Below are 23,887 nucleotides of genomic sequence, written 5' to 3'. Positions count from 1 at the left end.
TAAGAATTGACCCAATAGTCTCATACTAACAGAGAAGAACCATATGATGATCTGTGAAAGCAAAAGCATTAGGATACATGTTGACAAAATCAACTGGATTGTACACTAACACACACATACACACATACATATCAAAAAGAAAAAGCTTACAGTCTTGAGTCACAAAAAGATTGCCAGGGGGCCAAAAAGAAAAAAAAATCTATTTTTTAACAGATCAAATGAAAATGCCAGATAGTATTTTATAGAACGTTTCTGCTGAACCCAGACTACACTTCTCATGTGGTGGGAAATGTTATGATGCTCCAAAGACAAATGTCTTACTGCTACCTATCTTGTAAAACTATCAGCCCTAAGAGTTGAAATCTATGTTTCCAAAACTGTCTATCTCAATAGTAACATAACGCAATTATCAAAAATACATGGCTTGAAATAGATCAATTTTAGGTGAGCAGGAAGGGAAAATGTCAGTGGCTAAAGTAGCTCTTACTGTTGTGAACTATACTTTCATTTTAACAAATTCATACACCCAGACATATTACCTGTCAAAACTTGTGTGTGTGTGTGTGTGTGTGTGTGTGTGTGTGTGTGTGTGTAAGACTGATGCAGAGATTTAACGTTACTGATTAGTTAACCAACACTTATATAATGTGACTGGTATAAAATGCACATTTACTCCAATCTTACCAGGCTGGCCTGTTGGTCCAGGATTTCCTGGTGGTCCTGGTGGTCCCTGAACACCAATTCCTGGCAGCCCAGGAGGCCCTACTGGCCCAGGTTGTCCATTTGGTCCAATATCACCTTGTGGAAATACGCATAGTTTAGGTATTAAAAAAAGGTCACAAGTCCTAAGGAACCGTGATGCCCATGTATAAAGGCACATCACATTAAGCAGGAAAGAGCTGTTAATTTGTTCAGGAAAAAGTACACATCTGTATCCACAACAAAGGCTACAGAACCAAATAATTAAGGATCTTATCATGTGATGTTGCTGAGCATTCAACTTCCATATTTACACTGAACTCACAAAAGTACAGGAAATTATAAACTACAAATCCCTTGTACTTATAATTCCTATTCAACCATTATTAATAATTTTAGAAGATATTTTCAAATTACCTGTATTTTTAAAGTAAATAAGCTTCAACATCTTCCTTTCTCTTAACTCGTGGCAGTGGCTTTCAGTGTGTTTAAACCTCACTTATCATCAGTAAGACATTTCTTTGACACTAGAAACTTCACTGTTCCTGTCTCCATTTTGTATCACATTCAAGCACTTTACATGCTCTAAAATTAACTACTTTTATAAATTAATGAGTTTTGACAAGTGTATAGTCATATAAACACTAAAATCAAGATACTGGGCATATCCATCAACCCCACAAAAGGGCTCTGTGCCAAATTGTATTCAGTCTCTCTACATTCCAATCCTCCTGCAACTGCTGATCTATAGTCACACAGTCCCTGAGAATACCTTTCCAGAATATTATAAATGTGATCATACATAATTTCTTGAGCATGGCTTCTTTAACTTAATGTGATTCATTTGAGAATCATTCATAGTCTGTGCATCAGAAATATTCCATTGTATGAATACAATACATTTAGTTAAGTCTTTTCACTAGATGGACATTTGTGCTTCTTTCAATTCTTGGTGATTATGAATACAGCTCTTAAATCACTGACAAAAAGATCCTTGTGGAGCTTTGAATTTTTCTTTAGTAAAAGTGAGATTGATGCATCATACAATAACACCACTTTTATATGTAATTGTCACTCAGGAGACACAAGATTGTGGGCTACAGATACCCATCACATTTCTGTGTTTCCAGGAATAGGAAATAAACCCTCAGTAAGTAAGTACAAGGGAAGGCTGGCAATTTAGAAAGGCAAGAGAGAATATTAGTGAAAAATAACCATTGCAATTCACTATCTTATTTTCACACATGAATATAAAGAACCTCAACTATATTTACCATCAATCACACTCTCTGCTGGCCATCTCCACTCTCATTAGTACCCACTCCCCAATATAGCTCTTTTTCTTTCCTGGGAGTCATTTTGTTTAATATATATTAATTGTAAATCGTTTTGTGATAATTTAAATGTGTATATACTATAATTTAGCGAGATCTATTGTTCTCTCTTTCCTGGTCTCTCCCATCTCCTACTGTTCAGCAAAACACTTTTTCCAAAGTCATTTCAATACATTTTTTCCTGTACTGGAGATTGCACTGTTTTGCAAGGTTTCTGTACCAACGTGCACCCTAATTGGCAACATATGAGACTTCCAGTTACTCTGCATCCTTGGCAGCACTTGATATTTTCAGTTTTCTTCTTCTATCAGAAAAAGTCAGTTCTAATAGTATTTATCTCGCTGTGGTTTTAATTTGCGTTTTACAGATGGCTACTTACCACTGAGCATTTTTATATGTGCCAATTTGGCACTGGGATTTCATACTAAGATTTGTACTCATGGCTTAGCTTTACAATGACAACTATGATACTGTCATACACTTACCAAGACGCTCAAATTGGAGAAAATACAGAGTACCTCTTATATTGGCATGGATTAAGATTATATATTCATTTGAGGAAATACTCTATTAGTTTCCTACACAACTAAGTATACACTTAATGACCTCACAATTTCGGTAGGTATTCATTCAAGAAAATTGTAAGCGTAAATCCATAGAAAGGCACTTATAAAATGCTCTTATCTTAGCAGCTAAACTGATACTATCCAAAAACCTGACACAGCTTAAGTGTCTGAGGTATACATATACAATGGTATATTGAATAATTTCATTGAAAGTTATGAAGTATCAATAAATGCAATAGCAGCAAGGTATCAAAAACATGCTTAATGAAAAAAGTCTTATAAAGAATATACATACTGCATTACTTGACTTAAAAGAAATAATATTCCAGGTAAATCATAACAGTACAATTGCAAGTATGGATGCCTGAATAGGGACTGATTGGAACAAGGAATAATGAAATTTTTTTGTCAGTGATGACAATGGAACCCAGGGTCTTGATCATGCTAGGCAAGTGTTCTAAAGAGCTATATTCCCCCCGCCCTCCCTCCCCTGGCCCAAACCTGGTACAATATCTTCATAGAGTTACACAATTATACACATTCATCAAAACCCAGAAAATTCACCTTTAAGAATTACACTTCTCATTTTATCTGAGTTTTATAGCAGAGTGAAAAATATAAAACATGGATGGAATTTTAGTTACAAGCATGCATGCTAATTACAGAGAAATATACTGTTGTTGAAATTTATTTTGGAATGACTTTAAAATAGATATATGGATACAGAGAGGGATGCTATTGTGCTAATATATGACAAAGCATGTATAGCAAAGCACTGATAGTAGAATGCCAATGATGTGTAAACAGAGTAACATATTTTCTACTTTATGGAATAAAAGGGTTTTTTTTTTGGTAGCACTGAGGATTTAACCTGTAGCCTTGAGGTTTTTAGTATCATACAAATAAGTTACATCTCTAGCCCCTATATTTGAATTTTAAAAATAAAATAGTGGAAAAGGGACAAGATTTTAATTATAGCTAGGAACCAGTTGCTCATGTCCATAAGCTTAGCTTCTCACAAGGCAGAGATCTGAGGATTACTACTTGAAGCCATCCAGTGAAGGAAAGCATGTGAAGATCTTATCTCCAATTAATTATCAAAAAATAAGCGGCATGAGGATCTGTGGCACAAGTGGTAGAGGACTAGCCTTGAGAAAATAAGCTCAATGTCAAAGCCCTGAGTGCAACACAAAAAATAATATAGAATCTAAGCAGAATATATGCCCATTTCTTTAAGTTTTGGGCACATTGGAACATGTTCACAATAAAATCTATAAAAATACTCAGGAAAATATACTTATTTCCTTTAAGCTAGAAAAAAATACAGGAATTTTTCAGTATTTGGGAAAGCATTGGTGAAATAAACACTCCCATACATTGTTGGCAGGAGTGTAAATGGAACAAAATGGAGAGGAATTTGTCAATAGCTAGAGATCCATTTTCATTACTTCTATTCTACAATTATACCTACATATTTGAAATAATGTATAAAAGATTATTCACTGTGGCATGATTTGTAATGAGAAAAGATTGGTAAAATTTATCAATTTACCAATTGGAGCAAATTGAAATGGGTAGAATTAACTAAACATACTTTTCAGATTCAATACTAGGAAGCTACTTTGAAAAAATAGTATTTCTAAGTACTGATATGAAGTGATCGCTAAGCTATAAAATGATATGAAAATAAGCAAAGTGCAAAATGCTGAAATGTCTGTAAAGAAACAGAAAAAATTGAGTTTGTATTCGTTATTATTTTTATCAAGGAACAATGAAAGAATAAAATCAGAAAACAACAGTATGTACATATGGAGATGGAGAGGCCGAGAAAGAATGGAGTTGGAGTGGAGGCAAGACTTCTTACTGTTACTTTTTGTTGTTTTGAGACAGGATGTCACTGGTAGCTCAAGCTGTCCTAGAATTTGTAATTCTCTTACTCAGTCTCCTGACCGAGATGATAGGTGTACCCCACTATGATTGTTCAGTGTTACTTTTAAAACATATCTTTGCATAATGATGAAATTGAAGATGAAAATAAGAATGAAAAATAGAACACAGCAGTTACAGATAACATCATGACATTTCTAGTTCATTGTGCATATCATCCATAAACTGCCCCAAAGATTTCAATTTCTATCATTTTAAAAGCAAATTGACAAGAGTCAATAGCTTCCATACCTTTTGGTCCAGGTAGCCCATCCAATCCAGTGCGTCCTGGAGGCCCTGGAGGTCCGGGAAAACCACGGTCACCTTTTGGACCAGGTGTTCCTTTGAAGCCTGGGAGTCCTGGTGGCCCAGGTGGTCCAGGTATCCCAAATCCTGGCTCTCCCTTAAGAATAAACATGGCAAGACAAAAATAAAAATAAAAAAACTCCCATGACTTACCTTTTGCTGTTTGCTACAGAGAATTTAAATAAGAAAAGGAAAGGTAATAACTTATTCCTTGGGAAGGACAGAAAAAACTAAATGAAAAATAATTGGTATGTTAGAGAGAAAATCAGAAAGGTTGACAAACAGGATTTTGCAAAACAAATTAAATGAATTGGACTGGTTTCAGAGTAAGAAAGATAACTGAAAAATGCATGAGATTAAGTAAGTCTACCCAAGTGAAGAAATATGATTAAAAATAATTATTTTTAACTAAGTATTTTAATGGTATTGTGGGTTTTGTATGAAATGTCCACTTAGAAATAAACACTGAAGCATTTGTAGTAGAAATGGCATCATTTGAAGATGTGGGTTAAAATATTTATCAAAGAAATAAGTAATTATTCACAAGTAGATGAAACAAATGCGAGATTTTAGAAATAATTTTGAATTTTAGTTATTGTTATAAAAATTTGTACTTTACTCCATTTACATGTTTTACTATGTTTCACTGTGTGTAGAGCTGCCATCATGATCATCATCCTGTTTCCCAAGGTAAATAAGAGTTAATGATGAAAATAAGGATGATTGAATTGATTAAAGAAAAAAAAACATAGAAATAGAGTAATTTCATATCACAGCAGTTTGCAGAAGGAAGACTGGAGAAAGTTTAAGATTAGACAAGAAACAAAAATAAGAATTGAAAAATAACACAAATATAGAATTACTAATCCAAAAGCAGTTATTTTCATTACGTATTTTACATGGAGTCAAGGAAGAGGGAATGAGTGTTAGAAGTAGTGTTCACCATCATTGAAACCAATAATCACATAGGTCTAATAGAGATCTAATGGAATAGTGAGTCTTTAGAGAAACAAATGGGAAGCTAAACATGGTGTATTCTCATGATATTGAATAACTAACTGACCATCCTCCAAAAAGATCAGTAACTATGGTGATCAAAATATGACTGATTGAGCTTTATAAGTAATTTTTTTAAATAACAACAATCAGTTCAGTAGTAGACTTGAGATGATGCCCAAATTAAAATAGAGAGTTAAGACTAAGGAAAGTAGGAGAGATACGATAAAGAGTAAATTGAAATATCTCAGACCTTTGGTCCTGGAAAGCCTGGTGGCCCAGGAGGGCCTTCTAAACCAATTCTTCCAGGTGTCCCAGGAGCTCCTGGAGGCCCTGGAATTCCTGGAAAACCTGTAAAATAATAAAGTCAGTTTTTAAACCCCAAAGAGAATACAGTTCAATATATCCAATCAAGATGCCTTGTATTCATAAGCTGATTTGTTGAATATTAACTCCTTTGTACAACTACTTAAAAATAATTTTTAAAAAGGAAACATCCACATTTTCAATCGTGCTTAGTTGTGTATGAGTATTTAGGACCAAAACTACAGATAGCTGATATTCTCTTTCAATTACTTTATGGTCCTTTTTTTTTTGGCCAGTCCTGGGCTTGAGCTCAGGGTCTAAGCAATGTCCTTGGACTTTCTCAAGGTGAGGGCTCTACCACTTGAGCTTCAGCACCACTTCTGGCTTTTTTCTATGCATGTGGTACCGAGGAATTGAACCCAGGTCTTTGTGCGTGCTACCACTAGGCCAAACTCCCGGCCCCACTTTATGGTCCTTTTATTTTTGTATAAAGATAATCTGTGTAGAAGAATACATGTTCTTTTCAAGAAAGGAAGAACTACTATATAGTGAAACAAAATTAAATATATGGAGTACAACCCCTCATAAAATCAGGACATTTATGTCTTGATATAGTACTGACATTACATACACATTCACATATAACATTACATCTGATACTGAAAACATTTGGTAGTAATGAGCAATGATCTATTTAAGAACTGTCCTCGCCTAAATGGGCACTCTTTGCTATTAATGAGAAGTTCTCTGAGGAATAAGGCAGAACATTTGCAAAAACTCAAAGAGTTTTTTTTCTTTCTGATAAGACAATGTATATGTATGTATATATGCAATAAGCCATTTTCTGTTTAATATAACACATAAATTAAAAATAGATAGAGTGCTTTTTATATTGTTAGTAACTCAGAATATAAGGGTGAGTAATACAGTAACTCTGCTGAGTTTTGCCTTATGAATTGTTCTTTCAACATTTAAAATTTAGATATTTGAACTATTTGAATATTTACAATTAGATATTTTTATGAATGATTATTTAAGGTAAAGATTATAAATTATATATACATTGTGATTGTGATTTATTTTTCATCCACAGACAATACACTTAAAACAGGTTATTATCAAATAAATGTGTTATACTAACCAGCTAACATACCCTGACAAACACAGTCCAACATACCTTTGGGACCGGGTGGTCCAGGAAGCCCAATTCCAGGGATACCTGGTTCTCCTTTGCTACCAGGTATTCCTGGGAATCCTGGTTGGCCTGGAAGTCCAGGTTCGCCTATGGAGAAATAACAGATTTTGAAAGGGAGATGTTCAAAGAAGCCAAGGGGTGATGAAGATGCTTTGAAATCTTTTTTTTCCATACCTGGAAGACCTACTTCACCATCTCTGCCTGGATGACCGGGCAAGCCAGGCTTTCCTGGCTGAGTTATGGTCTGACCTGGATCACCTTTAGGACCTGAGAACAAGAGTGGATCAAGAATGAGTAGCAGTTATTTACTAAATAATTTGTAACTAAAAACAAAATATGGGAAATAATCAGCAATCTTAAGAACTGTAAAGCAATAAAACTCTATCAGAAAAAAACCCACTCCAATATTGCATATTCTAGAAAGGTAACAAACAGAAGGATACTATTTTAAAGAGAAAAAGTATATGACAGTTTTGAATTTCCACAAATGAAGAAATGTGATCATTTAAAGATCATCACCAGATTAGTACCCAGAAAGCCACTGAAACATTATTACTGGGTATTATTTCTATGGGAGTGATTACAGAATAGAGGCATTTGAATCAGTGTACTGAATAAGGAAGATCTGCCCTCACCCAATGTGTGGCAGCACCATCCAACAGCTGAGAGCCTGGACAGAACAGAGGCAGGAAACAGGCATATTTGCTCTCTGTCTTTGGAGCTAGGACATCCATATTCTCTTGCCCTCAAACATTAAAACTCCCCTTTCTGGGGCCAGGACCATAACGCTGCCAGTGGTACAGTGCTTGCCTAGCATGCACAAAGACCCAGATTTGATTTCTTGGTAACACACATACACACACAGAAAAAAAGCCAGAAGTAGTGCTGGGGTTCAAGTAGAAAGAGTGTTAGCCTTGAGGAAAAAGCCCAAGGACAGAGCTTAGGCCCTGAGTTCATGCCCCAGGACTGGGGAAAACAAAACAAAACAACACAAAAAACAGAACACACACACACACACACACACACACACACACACACACACACACACACACAACCTCCCTTTTCCCTAGCCTTCAGACTCTGGAACTTACTCCACCAATATCACAATTTCTCTGACAATAGACTTGGACTGAGCCACTCTACCAATTTTCCCTGTTTCTTCAGCTCCCAGGAAGCTAATCATAGGACTCTCTCAGCCTCTAGTGTCAGGTAAGTCAATATCCTCCTTAACTATCCATCCAACCATCCAACCTCTACCCAGTCAAAAAATTAATCTATCAATCTATCTGTCTGTCTCTCTATTCTATTTTTCTGTAGAACCTGGAATAATAGAAAATAGTACCTAAATATGACTTTTAAGTGTAGGCCAAATTAGGTTTCAAATTGTAAGAAGCAAAGAACATATTTCTTTTGGTTAAATAATGGTGATCTTATGTTTTCTATGCACAAAGCACAAATACAGTAAATTAAACAGAAGCTTGAAATGGGCTCAGGAAAAAGAAGGATTTCCTAAATGTAAACAAAGAAAGTTCTAGCCTTGAGGGAAGAGAATGATAAATTTCATTTCATTAAATTGATCTTTGTTCGTCACAGCCAAGGTGGTGGCACATAAGTATAATAACAGCTACTGGAGGGCAAATATCAAGAGCATCACAGTTTGAAGCCTGCAGGGGGAAAAGCTAGTAAGATGTCATCTCAACAAACAGGCTGAGAGTAGTAAGCAGCACCTGTAAACTCAAATACACAGAAATCATAGATAATAGCCAGGCACAGTGGCTCACACCTATAATCCTAGCTACTCAAAAGGCTGAGATCTGAGGATCACGGTTCAAAGCCAGCCCAGGCACTAAAGTCCATGAGTTTCTTATCTCCAATTAACCACTAGAAAACTAGAAGTGGTGCTGTGGTTCAAGGGGTAGGGTGGTAACTTTAAGCTGAAGAGCTCAGGGACAATGCCTAGGATCACAATTCAAGTCCCATGATCAACGACAAAAAAGAAAAAAGAAAGGAAAAGAAATCATAGATAAGAAGACTGTGATCTGAGACTGATTTTGAGAAAAAATTCTGAGACCCTACCTAAAAACTAACTGAAGCAGAAAAGGGCTGTCTCTATGGTTCAAGTGGTAAACTGCTTGCTAAGGAAGTATGAGGGATTAAATTTAAACCTCAGTACCACCAACAAAAGTTAATGATTAATAGGAAATATCCTGGATTTGATCTATAAGCCATGGTTGGCCAAACTCTGCTCTAGAAAAATGTGAACGCATGATACCTGAAGATATGTATGTATGCATGATTGTCTCCTAGTAATCACGTTTGTATTATATACACTCAGAAACACATATAAACCATGTGATTATACATAGAAACATAATTTATAACAGACATGAAATTTAAGTTACCCATTTCTGCATTAACAAAAGAATGGATGAGTCAACTGTGACACACACATTTACACACTCACACATACTATGGAATACTACAAAGAAAACAACTATACTACATTTAAATTTAACATGAACACTAACTCTATGAATTCATTAAAATGAAGTTTAGGAAGAAGTAAAATTAAAATACCTGTTTAAGAATGAATATATAACTAATAAAATAGGAGAACTGAAAGAAAATTACAATCTGAATAGTAGTTACTTTTGGTGAGGTAGAAAAGGACTGTAATCAGGAAATGACAAGGTGAAAGGAGTCAATATTATTCTTAGGACTCAATATTTTTTAAGATGCTTATAAATTTGTCAGATGACATGTGTGGATGTTCTATGTTGTGTTTCTATTATACTTAGTTATATTACTTGTCGTGAGCAAAAACAATGAGGACAAAATACTTAAAGGGAAATTTCCCTTTAAAGCATCCTTTCATGTTTCCTTGCTAAGAAGCTCTGAAGATTCCAAATATAAATTAACAGAAAAATACATTTCTCCAGGAAGTAAACCATGGGTAGACAAAAGAGTATATTTTACATTTAAAAATGAAATTTACAACAAAATAACCACAGTAAACTTACCTGGGATTCCTGGCTGGCCTCGATTTCCAGGCATGCCTTGTATGCCTTTTTCACCTATTGGGCCTGGAGGGCCGAAACCAACAGGGCCCATAGGGCCCATATTCCCTGGGAGACCTGGCAAGCCTGGATTTCCAGGGGGACCTCTTTCACCCTTGAAAGCAATTCCACCCTGAAAATTGAAATGTTTAATACACAGATAGATAAAGCAATGACGTAGGAACTCATGTGATTGAATACAACAAGAGCTATATAAAGCCATAAATAGTTCTCATACGTTATATAAGCATATGGGATAGTTTGTGATATTCTTTTCCTTAGTTATTCATTCCTTCAACAAATACATTTGAGCTCTTTCTTTTTTTTGCCAGTCCTGGGCTTGAGCTCAGGGCCTGAGCACTGTCCTTGGACTTTCTCAAGGCTAGAGGTCTACCACTTGAGCCTCAGCACCACTTCCGGCTTTTTTCTATGTATGTGGTACCGAGGAATCGAACCTGGGTCTTCATGCATGCTAGGCAAGCACTTTAACCACTAGGCCAAACTTATGGTCCCAATTGAGCTCTTTCTTGAGGTGCAAGTGATACAGCAGAGAATACAAGTTCATCAGTATTTGTGCTATCATGATGCTTATAACAATGCAGTCCAGCTATCATAAAATATACTTCCCATACAAGTAGCATAGGCTGTGTCTTGTGTATAAAATGAAGCCTCTGATGAAAGGAGTAATTGTTGATCAATATGTACTCTACTTACAAATTGACATGCTGAACTGAAACTCCTTTGTACAAACAAAACTTAATACAAAAAAACAAGAACTGGCATGAGAGAGTGAGACAGAGAGAGAAAAAAAGGAACCAAAGAAATAAACAAAAAAAGAAAGGAGGGAAGTAAGGAAGGTAGGAGGGAGACAAGGAGGAAGAGAAGCAGGGAGGGAGGGAAGGAGAGAGAGAGGCAGGCAGGCAGGCCAGCAGGCAGGCAAGCAGGCAGACTTTTCATTTATGTTTAGTTTTCAGGACTGTTTTAATTTAGCAAACTTTTTTTGATGTGAGCCTTAAATCCAGAGCCTCACACATGTTACGCATGAGCTCTACAACTGAGCCATACTCCCACTCCCTAGGAACTATTTGTGACCATTTCATATCATAATAACAAGAATATCAAAGCAACTCACAGGCTCTCCTTTGGGTCCAGGAAGCCCTGGTAATCCATCTTGTCCTGGAGTGCCAGGTAAACCAGGGAGCCCTGGAGCTCCAGGGGATCCCAGCTCTCCCTTTTCACCTTTCATTCCTGGAAGAGTAAAGCTGTCACCAGGATCACCTTTCGAACCGGGAAAGCCTGGAGCACCTGGAGCTCCTGGTATGCCCTGAGTTGAAGGAAAAAGAGAGAACATTCAGCATAAATAGCATCAAATTAGGTGAGGCATTATTTACTATAATAACCTAAATTTATTAGAGATCATATCTCTACATAATATAGAATATTAAGAAGTACTGCACATTCTATAATATGCAATACCATATAAGATAGATAGATAGATAGATAGATAGATAGATAGATAGATAGAGATCCATAGCTGAAAATTAAAGCATTCACAACTTCCTTTCATTTCATGATTTACTACTCAAAGCTTACTGGCAATCCTTTGGGACCGGTTGCTCCTGCCTGTCCTTTTTCACCCTTCTGTCCAGGAACTCCAAGAGATCCTAGTACACGCAAAATAAGATGAACGTGAAGTCTGACAGAGTTCATATAGAAAACATCACTCTGGAATACCAGTTTTAAGATATGACCCCCCCACTCTCTCCCATTTAAGTTACATTTTTGTTTTCCTCTTCTATGCACTTAAAATGAAAATACCACTCTTTAAGTAAGTTTAGCATTTTATGCCTCATAGAATATTGTATCATTTGATATTAGCAATTTCAAAGTAGCTTTTATAAGAACCTTAGCTACCAAATGATCCATGAAACAATGCTCATCCTTTACTATAGGGAGGAGATAAAGAGCAATCCAGGCATCTTTGCTGTCATTTATAAAATTTTCCTAGGTCCTTAATCAGTGCTTTCTTTGGTCTACCACTTCCTAAATTTTGGTATGAGAAATGCTTGGTACAGTGACTCTTCACATAAACTGATGAAAGCAATAACTCTCCACATGAATCGGTCACGTTTCAAATTATTTTTCACTTGTATCTACTGAATCAAAAACTTTGGAAGTGGTGCCCAGCAATCTGGATTTTAACAAGCACGCTAGGTGATTCTGATTTACTCCCATGTTTTAATACCACCAGGCCAGAGGAACATGAGTAGGTTGATTACTTCTAGAGGCTACCTTCCAGATTTGCTGAAATTGTTGCCAAGTTCCTAATGAATTAATATCATTGAAACACATATTAGACTGATAAGAAAGCTCGTACATATTCTCAGTCCAGTCTCTGACAAGTATAACCTCAAGAAATAGTAGGATATACAAATGGGTAACTGAGTAAAATACTTGTGGGTCTAAAATATTGAATATAGTTTTTATTAGAAATTACACATAGAAAGAGGAACATTGTCATTTGGGTGCTAGACTCCAACAGAAACCTTGCTCTTCAATAACTGTATGTGATACATCCCCAGTAAATAGAAATTCTGCCACTGGAAACTAACTGAAGGTCAAAGTACTATGAACTATGCCTAAGTTTTTTGAATGAAAGAAGTTTGACTGTTATGTTCTGTAGTTTTACACATGTAAAAATCAGAAAGGTATAGTTTCTGGAACAGTGTCAAAATGCTGTGATAGGAAATTTTTTTTAGTTTCAGATATTAGAAACAAGAGCCTACTTTGTAACAGAGAGACATTTCATATTTATTTGCATGTATAAATGACTAAACATCTATGAACTCACTAAAATACAATTAATAAACACTTTAAAAGGCTGTTGTTAATCTAAATGTTTCACCTGGAGGACCTGGGAGACCTGGCAGACCAGGTTGTCCTGGAGGCCCCGATATACCAGTTCCAATACAGTTGAAGCAGGTGTCACCTTTATCACCTGGTGAAAATCAAAACAAAACAAATATTACTTAAACCAAAGAACTTAACAGAAACATTTAGCATTCTTAACCACTTGTAGGGTTAGAGAAGCCTAAATCCAGGATTGAGCTATCGAGAACTATTTACTGGGTGCCTACTATGTGCTTCTAAGAACTGTTCTAGGTATTTGTACTACATGGATAAATGAACAAATAAGATCTCACGCCTTCATAAATCTCATTGTCTACTGTAAAAAGGGGAAAGTAAACAATGAAGGTAATAAAATATATGAAATATTTTAATAGAATATAAATGTATTTACCATTAAGAGTATTAAAGTGTGTTTGTAAGAAAAAAAGTAAAGCTGGGTATGCCAGAGATAGGTGGGTGGGAGGATGGTTGTAATTTTAAATATGATGGGGTCAGGATAGAGCTCATTGACAAGATGGTATATGTTTCAATAATACTTTAAAGGCAGGGCCCAGAGTGTGGCGTACTGGTAGATTGTTAGCCTAGCACTCAAAGCCCTGGACTTCATTTCTCGGTACCACATACACAGAAATATCTGGAAGTAGTTCTGTGGCTCAAGTGATAGAGCACTAGCCTTGAGAAAGCTCAAAGACAGTTTCCAGGCACTGAGTTCAAGCACCAGGACTGGCAAAAGAAGAAAAAAACTTAAAAGACATTACATGTCCATAATAAGAGGAGAATACTCTAGCAGAAAGAATACTCGTGCTTAGCACATACAAAGAATAGCAACTAAACCACATTGATGAAGCGGAATGAGGAAGTGCAGAGAGTTTACAGTTTATAAAGAGTGCCCTACCACAAAGCATTATACAGGCCACAGCAAAGACTAGCTTTTTCTTTGAATGAAGAGAGAAACTAGTAAAAAACTTTAAATTGAAAACAAATATAACAAGTTTTACAGGTATTATTTGGCCATTATTTATACATGTTAAAGGCAAGGAATGAAACCATGTAATCAACTACTACAGTGACCTAGAAAAGAGATAGTAGCTCATTTCTAAAGTGAAATCAAAGAACATGATCAGAATTAGTGAGGACTTGAACAATCTCAAAAGTAGAGCCAACAAGATGTTCTCATGGATCATACATATAATACAATGGAAAAGGTCGATCTAAGATGACTTCAAGTATTTTAGCCTAAGGAACTAAAAGGTTGATGTTACCTGGTTTTCAAATAAGAGGAGAAAGATGGGAATGCAGTGATCATCTTATTGGGAAGAAAGTGGCAGAAATAAGGATTATAATCAGGATTTCAAGTTCAAAAAAGTAAGTTAAGACATTGCATATACACATATAGAACAAAACAGACATATCTGTACAGGAGACATATAATTAGAAATCAATGTCATATCAACAATATTTGAAAGCTACCAAATTAGACAAATGAATTTGAGTAGAGAAAAGAACAAAAAACTGGATTCCAAGGCATTCCCAATGAAAAAAGTGACAATATAATTTTAAAATCCATGCAAAATACAAAGAACCTAGAATATTTAATAATTGCTACAAAGCAAAAAGAAACAAATAGACAACACAGAACAGAGGTCAGAAACAGATTCACACATATGTGGTCATATAATTTACAACAATGTTACCAGTACAATCACTGGAAAAGTTGAGGGATTTTTATGCTGTTACTGAGATAACTGCATATGCAAAGGGATAAAGTGAGCTTTAATGCTTGCTTCTGACTATACAAAAATTACATGGACGTAACAGCACTAACCATATAGCAGGGTTTTAATACATTTGATTTCATATATTAATGAACTATTTAACAAAAGACATAAAAACAAGTCACAGAAGGTGAGAAAAATATATAATGTATTTATAACAGGTATGCTATATATAAGATATGGGATATATATTTGGTATGGACTATAACATCTGTTATATGTGTTGTATAGCATATATAATATATATAGAACTGACAAGTATCTCATGCACACATATATATGCATATATCCAACATATATATATCAATAATCAAACATGAGAAAAAGGTAGTTCACAAAGAAGACTGTAAAAATCATAAGAAGCCTGTTATCAATGTCATTTGGGAAATATAAACTTAAAATCACTTTGGGAAATGATTTGTTGCTATCTATGAAGTAAAACCTACACCTACCCTATAACCTAGCAATTCTATTCCCAAGTTCATCCACAAGACTTACATTCTACTTTTAAAACATGCACAAGAATGTTCCTTGCAGCTTTTCTCATAATAGCTCCGGATCAAAAGTCCATTGACATGAAAATGCACATTGAGAAAGATTTGTACAATGGAATACCAAAATGAAAAATATTATGACAAAATATTGATATATATCATAGGTAAAATACTAGATTAGGATAACAGATATATAATAAGAGTATATATAGTGGTCATATTTTGCAATACTGACTGAGGGAAGCAAGAAAATTTTTGCATGACATAGAATCATTCCATATTTTAGTTTAGTAGTACCTATGTGCAATATATATATACATGTACAAATATATATATATAAATATCGATATAGGCATATAATATATGCACATATATGTACACTATATAATATAAACATCTATACATATATACACTATATAGTATACACATGCATGTGTATAGTGTATATGTATGTATACATATATATGTATATATGAGTATATTATAAGCATAATATGCATACATATACAAAAATGCATGAATGTCAGTGCAGTTATGAAGACAACCAGAAAATGCAATATTGTGAGCACCAAGTGAATATAGTGTGAACATGGGAAAAGGCAAGTAAATGTAAAAACTGAGACTTAACAATTGTATTGAGCAGGTGGAAGCTGCTGATGACTTTGCCTAGCATCTGTGAGTAGTAGGCAAAAGAATAGAATGGCGTGATGAAAGAATGATTAGAGTATGTTTAAGAACAGTTATAAATCAAGATCTCATAGTTGAAAAGATTTTCAAGACAAGAAACAATACACAGATGCACTTCAATTTGCTTGACAGCTGACTTCTCAGCAGAGATCATACAAGCCAGTAGAGAATAGTGTGAGATCTGCATAGTGTTGAAGGAAAACTGCCAACTGATAATGCTGAACTCAGCAAAGCTATCTTTTAGAAATGAACAGAGGATAAATATTTTCCCAAACAAAAATTGGGAGAATGTATCTTCCCCAAATCTATTATAAAACAAATGCTAAAGAAAGTTGTTCAAATTGAAAGGAGGCATAAATACTAAAAAGAAATCATAGGAAGATTACAAAAAACCTTATTAGCAAGAGTTATTCGAGAGCAAATTTGGAAAATTCAGCTGGGTGCAGGTGGCTCATTCATGTAATTCTGGGTACTTAGAAGATCTGAGATCTGAGGATCATGATTTGAAAACAGCCTGAGCAAGGATGGCCATGAGAATCTTATCTCTAAGAAACTACCCAAAAGCTGGAAATGGAACTGCGCCTCAAGTGGTAGGACAGTATTCTTGAGAAAAATAGTTCAGGGACAGTACCCAGTCCCTGAGATTAAGCCTCAGAACAAGTACGCACACAAAAACAAAACACTCTAACATTATGAGCATGGTTAAGTATACCATTTGTATTTTTAATATGACCACTAAAAATCAAAACAATGTAAAAATAACTATGATACTATTATGACATATCTAAACTTCAATATAGAAGGAAATGGAACATAATTGAAAAGTTTTCTTACGTTTATACTATCCCTAGTTCTTTGGTTCATTTAGCTCTGTTTTTATATTTATGATTAAGTTAAAAATGTTGGCATCATTTCAAAAACAGCTTGCTACATTCAAAAGATTGTTTTTGTAAGCCTCATGGGAATTGCAAAGTAAAAATTTATTCTACAAAATAAAAATAATCAGCAAGAAATCAAACTGTATTACTAAAGTAATTCACTAATAACATTCAAAGAGACTTCAGAGTTAAGTTGTATCTTAAAGCAAATGGTTCTAAAAGACATCCACAAAACATTCCATTCAACAGCTGCTGAATATATAGTTTTCATTATTCTCCAGCACAGGTCAGATAAGCCAAAAAAACAAGTCTCAAGAAGTTAAAAAAAAACTTAAATCATATCAAGTATCTTCTCAGATCACAATGTAACTAAGCTATAAATCAGTTAACAATATTAACTTTGGAAACTATACAAGTACATTAAAACTAAACAACTTAGCTTTGAACAAACAATAAATCACGTAAGAAAGAAATTAAACATTTTCTTAAATTAAATTGGAGTCGAGTGCCAGTGACTCACATCTGTAATTCTGCTCAGGAGGCATACATCTGAGGATCATAGTTTGAAGCTAGCCTGGACAGGAAAGTCAGTGAGATTCTTATCTCCAACTAAACACCAAAAAGCCAGAAGAGGAATGATGGCTCAAATGGTAGAGGAGTAGCCTTGAACAAAAAGGTTTAGGGACAGCACTCAGACACACACACACACACACACACACACACACACACACACACACACACACACGCACACGCACACGCACACACACACACACACACACACACACTGGAGACATGACATATCCCAAACTATGGGATACAACAAGTATAGCACTAAGACATATGTCTAGAGTCATGAGTAAAATATCAAAGAAGTAGAACACTTGCATATTAAGGAATTTATCACTGTTTCTGAAGAAATGAAAAAAAATCAGAACAAATTAAACTCAAGGTTTCTAGATTGAAAGAAAAATAAAAATTAGAGAAGAGTAGCCGGGCACAGATGGCATATGCCTGTAATCCTAGCTACTCAGGAGGCTGAGATCTGAGGACAGTTCAAAACAATCCCAGGCACTCAAAGGCCGTGAAACTCTTATCTGATTAACCACCAGAAAACTGGAAGAGGTGCTGTGGATCAAAGTGGTAGAGCATTAGCCTACCACCTCAGCATTAGCTGAAGAGCTCAGAGGCAGAACCCAGGCCCTCAATTCAAGCCCCATAAAAAAGCAAAAAAAAAGATTAGATTGGAAATAAATTAAATAGAGATTAAAAAGAAACATGAATGATGAATGAAACAAAGTACGGAATTTTGGAAAAGTTAAACAACAGATAAACTCTTAGCTAGACTGACAAATTAAAAAAGATTCAAAAGTAATACAGAATCACCAACTGGTCATTGAGGAAAAACCAAAAGGAATTAAAACATTATAATGAAATACAAAAACCATTGTAGATTATGAAAAACCACAGACATACATCTTACTAAGACTGAACATGAACAAATAAAAAATCTGAACAAACTAATAGAAGGATGAACTAATGTAACAATGATACTCACTGGATAGTATGTTGGAAATAAACTTCACAATGTGGGAAGTGGTAAACAGGAAATGAGGGAGGGGATAACAATGTTTATAAAGAAATCTATTAATTATCATATTTATATAACTGTAAAAAAGGAAATAATGAGATTGAAGCAATAATTAACGCCTTCAATTGAACAAAGCATAGCAATAGTTAGTTTCAATACTAAATTCTATGAAACATTTAAAGAATACCAATTTTCCTTCAATTATTTCAAAGGTAGAGTAAGATGGGACTCTACCAGCAAATTTTATTAAGTGTTCATAACTTTGATACCAAAATGAGAAGAATATCACAAAAAAGAAGACTGCAGATAAATAACATTGATGACCATAGACAGAGAATTAACAAAAATAAGCAAACAAAAAAGATTATTCAAAATAATCAAGTAGAATTCATATAAGGATGGTGTAATATATGAAAATGAATCAAAACAAAAGAGAACAAGAACACCTCATCATATCAATTGATATAGAAAAGCTATTGATAAAATTCAGCATTCATTCATGACAAAAATGTTTAATAAAACATGTACTCTTTATATGGAATAATAAAAGAACCCATACAGCAAAAACAATCCTTAGCAGAATGAATAGCACTGGAGGAATATCAATACCAAACTTTAGACACTATTAGAGTTATAGTAACCAAAACAGCTTGGTACTGGCACAAGTAAAGGACTAAGAATCAACAGAATAGAACTGAAGACCCAGAAATCAACCTGCAGACCTATGGCCATCTAATCTATAATAAGGGAGCCAAAAGAAATAGGATGGGAGAAAGACATCTCTTCAACAATGGGTGCTGGCAGAACTGGTTAAGCACCTGCAGAAAGCTAAAGTTGGCTCCTTCCTTGTCACCCTGCACCAGGATTAATTCCAAATGCATCAAAACCTTGAGGTAAATGCACATACCCTGAAAACATTACAAGAAGGAATAGGAGATAAACAAGGTCTCCTTAGCACAGGTCGAAATTTTCTTAAGAAAGACCCAGAAACACAAAAATTAAAGAAAGTTTGGAAAAATGGGACTGCATTAAACTGCAGAGCTTCGGTAGCAAATAGCTAGCAAACTAACTAGAAAGCTTACAAGAGTGGGAGAAGATCTTCACTAACCATACAACAGATAAAGGCCTCATATCTAAAATATACCAACAGCTCAAAAAATTGAATCACTCCAAAACTAATCTCCAAAGAAACAGCCATCCCATTCAAAGGTGGGTTAAATATTTAAAGAGAGATTTCTCTAAAGAGGAAATAAGAATAGGCTATAGACACATGAGGAAATGCTCAACATCTCTGGCGAGAAAAGAAATGCAAATCAAAACAACTCTAAGATTCCACCTCTCTCCAGTTAGAATGGCCATGACCAAGAAATCTAATAACAATAGATGCTACCGGGGATGTGGCCAGGAGGGATCACTACTAAACTGTTGGTGGGAGTGTAAACTCGTTCAACAATTATGGAAAGCAGTATGGCCGTTCCTCAAAAGACTGCTCATGGAGCTCCCCTATGACACAGGGATTCTACAACTTGGCATTTACCTAATCGTCCAGAAACAAGGACATACTAAATCCACTAGCACAGTGATGTTCATTGCAGCACTATTTACCATAGCAAAGATATGGAACCAACCCAGATGACTGGATCAAGAAGAGGGGGTATTTATACACAGTGGCATTCTATGCTGCCATAAGAAAGACTGGCAGTGCCCCATTTGTAAGGAAATGGAAAGACTTGGAAAAATCATATTAAGTGAAGTAAGCCAGAACCAAAGGAACATAGGCAATGGTTTCCCTCATTTTTAATAATTAGTAGAAACCGGGGACTCTCCTAGCAGAGGATTACAATAGCTCAAAACCTAGATACATAAGGCCATATAGGACGAGGCTAAAGGACCTCTAGTATATGGAAATAAGAGCTATATAATGTGTGATTGTTGCTCTTAATGTATTATGTTATTTTTCATCTCTTTTGTTGTCCCTTGGTTATTCTCATATTGTTACAGTATCTTACCTTCTTATCCAGTATATTATATATTAGTTTATTTGTTTATTTGAAAGAGGAAAGGGAAGGGTAGAAAACAAGATGAGGGGAAGGAGTAAGGGGAGGAAAAAAGAAAATAACTATATATATATATGTGTATATATATATATATATGGCTGGGAATGAACATTAGGAGAGCTATGATGTAATCTACTATAGAATTTTCCCCAGGATATGAAATTACTGTTTTGAAGAAACATATGCATTCTCATGTTTTCTTATACTACTATTCACAATGTCAAGAAAATGCAAACAAGCTATATATCCACCTACTGATGAATACATAAAGAAAACATGACTCTTATATACAATAGAGTAAAAATGTATGGTTGATATACACAATAGATTAAAAAAGCAATGAGATCTTTCATTTTAATAACATACGTGGAACTTGAGATCATTATAGTAAGTGAAATATACAAAACAGAAACACAAGTACCACATGGTCTCACTTGTATGTAGAATATTAAAAAGTTGATCTCATGAAAATTCAGAAGAGAACGGTGGTTAGCAGAAGCCATGAAGATGAAGGGTAGGAAAAAGTACTAAGTTCCAGTTACATAGGAGTGATGCTCTTGGATACATTTGCATATTACAGTGACTACAGATAATAATTATGTATTGTATATTTCAAGAAGCTAGAAATTTATTGAAAGTTTGAGTATATAGATTAAACATTATGCAATATATAGTATACATACTATATATTATATACATACTGACCATTACATGGTATTACATTACTATGTACTTTTGTAGTTTTCATTGAGTTAAAAATTTAAAAATGAGAGAATGAAAAACAGTATTTAGAAGCACTGGATAAAAATATTCATGGGGAATTTTACTCCAAAAAGAAGCAGGAACATAGAACAATATCTAGCAAAAGATGTGGAATTACCATTAAGGTATTTTTAGATAAATGTGGAGATCATATCCATATGCTGGAAGGGATAATACAGCAAAAAATGGAAAAAACTGATGGCATAGAAGTAGCACCAATTTCTAAATCAAAACATTTGAGTAAATAAGAGGAAATGGAATCTGTTGTACAAACAGAACAACTGACTTTAGATAGAGCAATAACTATTGGGCAAGAAAGCAGTATATGGTGTACAAATGTGAGTAGGTAAATAAGTTGGTGACAGCCATCTGTCAAAGATGGCCAGTGATTTGAAAAAAGAACCAAGGCCCGAATTTTAAAATGATAATAGAGAAGGAGATATTCTAAGGATGAACGGAAAAGAAAGGGTACAGTCTCAGAAGGAGCAATTAACTGCAGGGATATACTTTAGTTCCAAATGAACATAACGAAGTGAGAAGACAAAAGTGTCAAGAAGTTATGAGTAGGATTTGTTGCAATCATCATCAAGGTACATAAGTTAGACTATGAGGGGAAGAAAAGATACCAAAAAGCTGGAGCTAGGAATGCAACTTAGAAGTAGAGTGCTTGCCTACCATGCATGAAGCCCTGGGTTTGATTCCTCAGTATCACATAAACAAAAAGAGTCAGAAGTGGCACTGTCTCTCAAGTAGTAGAGTGCTATCCTTGAGCAATAGAAGGTCAAAGACAGTGCCTCAGCCCTGAGTTTAAGCTGCAGGACTGGCAAAAAAAAAGTTATCAAAAAGTTAAGGGATAGTCAAAGTTGGTAGGTCTTGGTGGGACTTACATAATATTCAAGTCAGGTTATTATAGGTAGTAAGCTAAAAAGGTAGAAGATAAGTGATGAGAGAACAGGATTCATAAAATCAATACTGTCTAAGAGTACACCATTATCTTGGAGCATGATGATCTTGGAGTATGACCACAGGACTGAATGGCTAAAGTAGAATAGAAGATAAATACAGGGATTTTTCTGATGCTTTGAAAGAATAAAGGAATGAATATGTTTGGAGATCAAACCTTTCACTCCTTGTTCTCCTGGGAATCCTTTATCTCCTGGAGATCCCGGAGAGCCTGGTGGGCCTGCTTTACATAGCTCATCACCTGAGGTTAGATAAAGAAATGATAATGTGCTAACTGTGGTGAATGTCCAGACTAAAGCAAAATAATAATAATAATAATAATAAACCTGACAGGCTGGAAAAAATATTCTAATCTGTAGAAACACAACTACCATTATTAAGCAAAAGGAAACAAAAATATTCCTGATAATGAACACTGATGAGAAAATTTAGATATGAAAAAACAAACAAAACCTAGAAGAAGCTCATCAACACTAAGAACATAAATAATGATGGAAAATATCCAGCTAGATTCTCTTAGACATTCAACGGAAACATCAATAGAACTTCTCAGGAAAAAAAAAAACACAGCTTACGAAATGGGATGTAAGGGCCAGGAGGGCCAGGAGGCCCTGGCAGGCCAGGAGCACCAGGCTGTCCATCAAGTCCAGGAGGTCCAGGAATAGTTGTTCCAGGTGGTCCATCATCACCTTTCTGGCCTCTTTCTCCAGGAAATCCAGGGGGACCAGGAGGACCCATAGCTGCAATCCCTAAAATAACACAAAATACTCATTTAAAAGAACTTTCAGGACAAGAGTAAATAATCCAAATTTATTGCTCTTTTGCCACTCGTGGGCCTTGAACTCTGGGCCTGGGTGCTGTCCCTGAGCTCTCCAGCTCAAGGCTACAGCTCTACCACTTGAGCTATAGCACCTCTTCTGCTTTTCTGGTGATTAACTGGAGATGAGTCCTGTGGCCTTTTGTGCCCAGGCTGGCTTTGAACCACGATCCTCAGATCTAAGCCTCCTGAGGAGCTAGGAGTATAGGTGTGAGCAACCAGCACGTGGATACTTCAGTTCCTAACAAAACATTAAAGAATGGTAATACGCTCTTTTAACATACTACTACTACTACTACTATATTTTATTATTGTTCTATGAGAATCGACATCCAAAGGATGTAAAGTTTCAAATAATGTAGTAGTTTGAGTGTAAGAGAAAATAACAAATTAGCTATTACTTCTGGAAATTACTAATGACTTTCCATCTGGCCTTTAACTATGGGATTTTAATGTCAGAAATGCAGGATATTATTAATAAGAGAAAAAGATGCATTTTCAAATATGCACAAAAGCATGGCTTTGTACTGGATATTTTCAATTCCACTGCCTATTCCTGCAGAACTAGCTTA

General features: G+C 35.2%; 1 protein-coding gene across 1 annotated transcript in view; it reads right to left on the bottom strand.

The window, feature by feature from the left end:
- Col4a5 (collagen type IV alpha 5 chain) overlaps positions 1 to 23,887 on the bottom strand; it is a 181,203-nt gene that overhangs the window by 52,432 nt on the left and 104,884 nt on the right. The window contains exons 20-30 of the mRNA XM_090326386.1: positions 23,074 to 23,247; positions 22,656 to 22,739; positions 13,290 to 13,382; positions 11,978 to 12,048; positions 11,517 to 11,708; positions 10,349 to 10,517; positions 7,503 to 7,595; positions 7,311 to 7,415; positions 6,081 to 6,178; positions 4,778 to 4,928; positions 685 to 798 (exon numbers count right to left, since the gene is read on the bottom strand). Coding sequence (XP_090182512.1) covers positions 685 to 798; positions 4,778 to 4,928; positions 6,081 to 6,178; positions 7,311 to 7,415; positions 7,503 to 7,595; positions 10,349 to 10,517; positions 11,517 to 11,708; positions 11,978 to 12,048; positions 13,290 to 13,382; positions 22,656 to 22,739; positions 23,074 to 23,247 — 1,344 coding nt within the window. The remainder of the gene's footprint in view (positions 1 to 684; positions 799 to 4,777; positions 4,929 to 6,080; positions 6,179 to 7,310; positions 7,416 to 7,502; positions 7,596 to 10,348; positions 10,518 to 11,516; positions 11,709 to 11,977; positions 12,049 to 13,289; positions 13,383 to 22,655; positions 22,740 to 23,073; positions 23,248 to 23,887) is intronic.

This window comes from Megascapheus bottae, chromosome X (genome assembly GCF_031878675.1).
Source record: "Megascapheus bottae isolate mThoBot1 chromosome X, mThoBot2.hap1, whole genome shotgun sequence".
In the NCBI taxonomy this organism is placed as follows: Eukaryota; Metazoa; Chordata; class Mammalia; order Rodentia; family Geomyidae; genus Megascapheus; species Megascapheus bottae.
The sequence above is the reverse complement of the archived record's forward strand: the minus strand, read 5'-3'. Positions and strand labels throughout refer to the sequence as shown.